Source organism: Babylonia areolata, chromosome 17 (genome assembly GCF_041734735.1).
Source record: "Babylonia areolata isolate BAREFJ2019XMU chromosome 17, ASM4173473v1, whole genome shotgun sequence".
NCBI classification, from domain to species: Eukaryota; Metazoa; Mollusca; class Gastropoda; order Neogastropoda; family Buccinidae; genus Babylonia; species Babylonia areolata.
The window spans coordinates 9,464,454-9,471,953 of NC_134892.1; the positions used below are offsets into that span (position 1 = coordinate 9,464,454).

General features: G+C 41.2%; 1 protein-coding gene across 1 annotated transcript in view; it reads left to right on the top strand.

Moving 5' to 3' along the window:
- Positions 1–7,500, top strand: part of LOC143291638 (multidrug resistance-associated protein 1-like) — an 89,986-nt gene that overhangs the window by 14,186 nt on the left and 68,300 nt on the right. Inside the window, exon 2 of the mRNA XM_076601610.1 lies at positions 4,428–4,607. Within this exon, the coding sequence (XP_076457725.1) occupies positions 4,428–4,607 (180 nt within the window). The remainder of the gene's footprint in view (positions 1–4,427; positions 4,608–7,500) is intronic.

The window sequence follows — 7,500 nt, forward strand, 5'->3', positions numbered from 1 at the left end:
CTTCTTTCTTTCCTTCCTTCTTTCCTTCTTTCTTGTTTTCTTTCTATCTTTGTTTCTTTCCTGCCTTCCTTCTTTCTTTCTTTCCTTCCTTCTTTCTTTCTTTCTTTCTTTCTTTCTTTCCTTCTTTCTTGTTTTCTTTCTATCTTTGTTTCTTTCCTGTCTTCCTTCTTTCTTTCATTCTTTCTTTCCTTCTTTCCTTTTCTCTTGTTTTCTTTCTTTCTTTCCTTCTTTCTTTCCTTCTTTCTTTCCTTCTTTCTTGTTTTCCTTCTATCTTTGTTTCTTTCCTGCCTTCTTTCTTTCTTTCCTTTCTTTCGTTTGTTCTTTCTTACTTTCTTATTCTTCTGTCGTTTTTCACCATCTCCCTCCCCCCTCCCCCACCCATCCCCACCTTTCTCTGTTTCTTTTTTTTCTGTTTGTTTTTTCCTTTTCTTCTGACATGCACATTTCTTATTTCTTTCTTCGTTATTTTTTGTTTTGTTTTTGTTCTTCTTTCTTTCTTTCTTTGTCTTCCCCCAACTCTATCTCTGTCCTTTCTTTCTTTAAAGATCAATGAAATGTGTCTGCGTGCGCGCGCGCGCGCGTTTGCGTTCGTTGAGTGCAATACAGGACAGCACAACAAAGCACATCACAGCAAAGCACAGTACAGTACAGTACAGTACAACGCAATACAATACAACAGCACATCACAATGCAACACAGCATAGCACAGTACAGTACAGCACAGCACAGTACAACACAGCACAACGCAACACATCACAACAGCACATCACAATGCAACACAGCATAGCACAGTACAGTACAGCACAGCACAGCACAGCACAGTACAACACAGCACAACGCAACACAGCACAACAGCACATCACAATGCAACACAACATAGCACAGCACAGTACAGTACAGTACAGTACAACACAGCACAACGCAATACAACAGCACATCACAATGCAACACAGCATAGCACAGTACAGCACAGCACAGTACAACACAGCTCAACGCAATACAATACAACAGCACAGCACAATGCAACACAGCATAGCACAGTACAGTACAGTACAACACAGCACAATGCAACACATCACAACAGCACATCACAATGCAACACAGCATAGCACAGTACAGACAGCACAGCACAGCACAGCACAGTACAACACAGCACAACGCAATACAATACAACAGCACATCACAATGCAACACAGCATAGCACAGTACAGTACAGCACAGCACAGTACAGTACAACACAGCACAACGCAATACAATACAACAGCACAGCACAATGCAACACAGCATAGCACAGTACAGTACAGCACAGCACAGCACAGTACAACACAGCACAACAGCACATCACAATGCAACACAGCATAGCACAGTACAGTACAGCACAGTACAGCACAGTACAACACAGCACAACGCAATACAGTACAACAGCACATCACAATGCAACACAGCATAGCACAGTACAGTACAGCACAGTACAGCACAGTACAACACAGCACAACGCAATACAGTACAACAGCACATCACAATGCAACACAGCATAGCACAGTACAGTACAGCACAGCACAGCACAGTACAACACAGCACAACGCAACACGATACAACAGCACATCACAATACAACACAGCATAGCACAGTACAGACAGCACAGCACAGCACAGCACAGTACAACACAGCACAACGCAATACAGTACAACAGCACATCACAATGCAACACAGCATAGCACAGTACAGTACAGTACAGCACAGCACAGCACAGCACAGTACAACACAGCACAACGCAACACATCACAACAGCACATCACAATACAACACAGCATAGCACAGTACAGTACAGTACAGCACAGTACAGTACAACACAGCACAACGCAATACAATACAACAGCGCATCACAATGCAACACAGCATAGCACAGTACAGTACAGTACAGCACAGCACAGCACAGCACAGTACAACACAGCACAACGCAACACATCACAACAGCACATCACAATACAACACAGCATAGCACAGCACAAGAAACACACGACACTACAACAGAACACAACACAACGCAACACAACATACTTTCGGTTTCCACAGTGTGGGTTTTTTTTTTTTTGTTGTTTTTTAAATTTAATTAATTTTTTTATATACATTTTGACGTTTCTAACACATTTCTAACTTTGCGATGTCGGTTTCCATTCTGCCCTGTACTTTGCACTGTTGTGTGTTACTGTTACTTTGCTAGTTTACACCGTATTCTCAACATCGCACTGTATATCACTGTTTTCTAAACATTGTTCTGTAGTTTTCACTGCATTCATTACATTGGACATATTTTTTTCCACAGCTTCGTAAACTTTGCATTATAGTTTCCACTTATTTAAAAAAAAGAAGAAAAATTGGGCTATAGTTTCCATTGTATTCTGAACTGTGTACCATACATCCCCTAAAACTTTTGCATTGTAGTTTTCACAGCATTATTAACTTTGCACAATACTGTCCACTTTATTGTTGACTTTTGCACTATAGTTTGCACTGTATGTGAAACTGCGTACCATATTTTCCACTTTTCTTTCAACTTTGTATTGTATTGTATTACTTATTTGTCAAAGCAGATTTCTCTGTGTGAAATTCGGGTTGCTCTCCCCAGGGAGAGCGAGTCGCTACATTAAGGGCGCCACTTTTTTGTTGTTGTTTTTTTTTTCTTCATCCTGCAATTTAATTTGTTTTCCTATCAGAGTAGATTTTTCTACAGAATTTTGCCAGAGACAGTCCCTTTTGTAGCCGTGGCTTCTTTTACGTGCGCACACGGGACCTCAGTTTATCGTCTCATCCGAATGACTAGCGTCCAGACCACCACTTATGGTTCAGTGGAGGGGGAGAAAATACTGGCTGGTGACTGTCGGATTCGACCCTGTACGCTCAGATTCTCTCGCTTCCTTGGCGGACGCGTTACTACTGGGCCAGCACTCTACTCTGGCACAATGTATTTCAACCTGGTTCTTTAACTTAGCACAAACGTTTCCACTTTATTCTTGATTTTGCATTATACTTTCCACTGTATTCTTAACTTTGCACAATATATTAAATTTTCACCTGCTTCCTAAACTTTGCACCAACGTTTCTGCTGTATTCTCAACTTTGCACCGTATAGATTTCAACCTGCTTCCTGAACTTTGCACCAAAGTTTCTGCTGTATTCTTAACTTTGCATTATATTGATTTCAACCTGCTTCCTGAACTTTGCACCAAAGTTTCTGCTGTATTCTTAACTTTGCATTATATTGATTTCAACCTGCTTCCTGAACTTTGCACCAAAGTTTCTGCTGTATTCTTAACTTTGCATTATATTGATTTCAACCTGCTTCCTGAACTTTGCACCAAAGTTTCTGCTGTATTCTTAACTTTGCATTATATTGATTTCAACCTGCTTCCTGAACTTTGCACCAAAGTTTCTGCTGTATTCTTAACTTTGCATTATATTGATTTCAACCTGCATCCTGAACTTTGCACCAAAGTTTCCACTGTATTATCAACTTTGCATTATATTGATTTCAACCTGCTTCCTGAACTTTGCACCAAACTTTCCACTGTATTATCAACTTTGCATTATATTGATTTCAACCTGCTTCCTAAACTTTGCACCAAAGTTTCTGCTGTATTCTCAACTTTGCATTATATTGATTTCAACCTGCATCCTGAACTTTGCACCAAAGTTTCCACTGTATTATCAACTTTGCACTGCATAGATTTCAACCTGCTTCCTAAATGTTACACCAAAGTTTCCGATATATTCTTAACTTTGCACTGTATAGATTTCAGTCTGCTTCCTAAACTTTGCAGCAAAGTTTCCGCTGTATTCTTAACTTTGCACTAAAGAGATTTCACAAGCTTCCAGTCGTTGCACCAAAGTTTCCGATATATTCTTAACTTTGTACTGTATAGATTTCAACCTGCTTCCTAAATGTTACACCAAAGTTTCCACTGTATTATCAACTTTGCACTGTATAGATTTCAACCTGCTTCCTAAATGTTACACCAAAGTTTCCGCTGTATTCTTAACTTTGCACTAAAGAGATTTCACAAGCTTCCAGTCGTTGCACCAAAGTTTCCGATATATTCTTAACTTTGCACCGTATAGATTTCAACCTGCTTCCTAAACATTGCACCAAAGTTTCCGCTGTATTCTCAATTTTGCCACTGAAGAGATTTCACAAGCTTCCAATCGTTGCACCAAAGTTTCCGATATATTCTTAACTTTGCACTGTATAGATTTCAACCTGCTTCCTAAACTTTGCAGCAAAGTTTCCGCTGTATTCTCAACTTTGCACTGTATAGATTTCAACCTGCTTCCTAAATGTTACACCAAAGTTTCCACTGTATTCTTAACTTTGCACTGTATAGATTTCAACCTGCTTCTTAAAGTTTCCACTTTGGATTCGGTTTCAGAACACAACTCTGCTAGTGGAGGGCGACTGGCCGCGTTTCACGGACTGTTTCATCAACACGGTGTTGGTGTGGACGCCATGTTTGTTCCTGTGGCTCCCCCTGCCCTTCTATTTGCACGGCACGGCCCGGAAGCATGACGTCACCGCACTTCCGGTCACGTGCCTCAACTCGGCCAAGACGGTGAGTGTGTGAACTGAACATGGAGGGTAATATTCATGACAAAAAAGTGTCGTTTTCAAAACAAGTGCTGCAAGGAGTAAATGTATCAGTGGTGTGTTAAAAATGAATTGTGATGTCGATACAGTAAGATCACTGGCGAAGTACATTGCTGAAGCCAATAGTATTCGAAAGAAGAGTAATTCATGTCAATAGCTTTTTACGTTGATAGAAAAAGAATGCCTTGAGTATGGAACGTGGATGATCGAGTGTTAAATTATTTTACTCCAAATATGTTTCTTTTCTATTCTGTTTGATTTATTTCACCATTGTTGTTCTTATTTGCACCCCCATGTCACTAGCGCTGTGTAACTAATGACATTAAACCTTTCCTACCAGCCCTCTCTCTCTCTCTCTTCTCTTTCTCTTTGTCTCTCTCCCTCTATTAATATTATTCCAGATTTCCTTTTGACAACATATAGATGCTACAAGCTTATAAAAATCGATAAAAGATTTGTTTAAGTCTTTGGCTTTTCTCGTCACTAAATGTTTATGCTCCCGTCTAGTAATTAAAAACGCGTCTTTCTTTTCTGCTTTTAATGTCCCGTCGACTATATCCGTATTGACCTCCTAACCTCACCACGCTGTTCTAAAATACATGGATAGCTCATTGGCCAGAAAAGCTGGAGCCAACTGGACGCCATATTGTTTCTCGTATCCGGCCGTCAGTCCGTTGACAAGTCGTCTGCTAACTGGTGGTAGTTTTTGAACTGTAACCGTGTATCTTCCATGAAATCGTGTTATTCTTGCCCCCACGACATGCCAAATGTTGTGTCTTGATTGAAATTTGCCAATGGTTTATTTACCAAAGTTGTTACAGAAAAACAGTGCAGTGACACTTGCAGTGGAGACTCACACACAGGAATGTCAGCTGAACTAACGCCGCGAGCAAGTGAAATCTTTCCGTGAAGCCAGCTGAGCGCTCGGCTACACATACGAAGTCACCGCTTCGCGCGAAACTGACACGAGAAGCAAAATGGCTGATTGAATGAACACTTCCGCTGGCTTCAGTTAGCAAAGGGGCTAAAAGAAGGCATGCGCTATCCATGTATTTTTAGATTAGTGAACCATCATCACACACCTTTGTTGTTTTTGACACGCATGTCTTTCCGTACACTCCGCTCTTTCATTTAATCACGTCATTGCACCATTCACTTCAACATCTATTACATATAATTGCATTATCAGTTGTGCTAATGTTCGCACGCGCTCTCTCGCTCTCCCTCTCTTTCCCTGTGTGTGTGTGTGTGTGTGTGTGTGTGTGTTTGTGTGTGTGTTTGTGCACGTGTATTTGCGTGTATATGTGTGTATGTGTATGTGTTTGTTCGTGTGTGCGTACGCTTGCACACGCTTGCGCGCGCGCGTGTGTGAGTGCGTAGGTGCGCGCGCGTGTGCGTGCATGTGTGTGCATGTGTGGATGTGTTATCTGTCTCTGTGTTCTTTGTACAACATTGGCAGGACTTCGATAAAAAAAACCTTTACATTTGCATGCCCCCCGCATGATAGAAAAAAAAAGAGAATTCAAAGTTAATTAAGTAACAACAATAAGCATTGTAGCTAACACGAAAAAAAGAAAGAAAGAGAAAAAAAAAGACAGAAAGAAAGAAAGAAAGAAAGAAGGAAAGAGAATTCAAAGTTGACAGAAATAGCAACAACAGACATTGTGGCTCACATGAAAAAAAGAAAAAGAGGAAGACAGGCAGACAGACAGAAAGAAAAAGAAAGAAAGAAAGAAAGAAAAAAATTCAAAGTTCATAAAAAACCCAACAAACAACAACAGGCAATTACTTGTGACTCACAAGTTTCTACCTGTTACAGTCCTTTATTCGACAGCATTCCGCGCACAGCCGGCAGCTGTTTTTCAGACAGCCTGTTGGTGAAAACCCTCTCTGGCTGTCTAATCTCCCTCTCTCTTTCTATCACTCTATCTGTCTGTTGGTGAGAAATCTCTTCTCTGGCTGTCTAATCTCCCTCTCACTCTATCACTCTATCTGTCTGTTGGTGAGAAATCTCTTCTCTGGCTGTCTAATCTCCCTCTCTCTTTCTATCACTCTATCTGCCTGTTGGTGAGAAATCTGGCTGTCTAATCTCCCTCTCACACTCTATCACTCTGTCTTCCTGTTGCTGAGAAATCTCTTCTCTGGCTGTCTAATCTCCCTCTCACTCTATCACTCTATCTGCCTGTTGGTGAGAAATCTCTTCTCTGGCTGTCTAATCTCCCTCTCTCTTTCTATCACTCTATCTGCCTGTTGGTGAGAGATCTTTTCTCTGGCTGTCTAATCTCCCTCTCACTCTATCACTCTATCTGCCTGTTGGTGAGAAATCTCTTCTCTGGCTGTCTAATCTCCCTCTCTCTTTCTATCACTCTATCTGCCTGTTGGTGAGAAATCTCTTCTCTGGCTGTCTAATCTCCCTCTCTCTTTCTATCACTCTATCTGCCTGTTGGTGAGAAATCTCTTCTCTGGCTGTCTACTCTCCCTCTCACTCTATCACTATCTGCTTGTTGGTGAGAAATCTCTTCTCCGGCTGTCTAATCTCCCTCTCACTCTATCACTCTATCTGCCTGTTGGTGAGAAATCTCTTCTCTGGCTGTCTAATCTCCCTCTCTCACTCTATCACTCTATCTGCTTGTTGGTGAGAAATCTCTTCTCCGGCTGTCCAATCTCCCTCTGACTCTATCACTCTATCTGCCTGTTGGTGAGAAATCTCTTCTCTGGCTGTCTAATCTCCCTCTCTCTTTCTATCACTCTATCTGCCTGTTGGTGAGAAATCTCTTCTCTGGCTGTCTAATCACCCTCTCACTCTACCACTCTATCTGCCTGTTGGTGAGAAATCTCTTCTCTGGCTGTCTAATCTA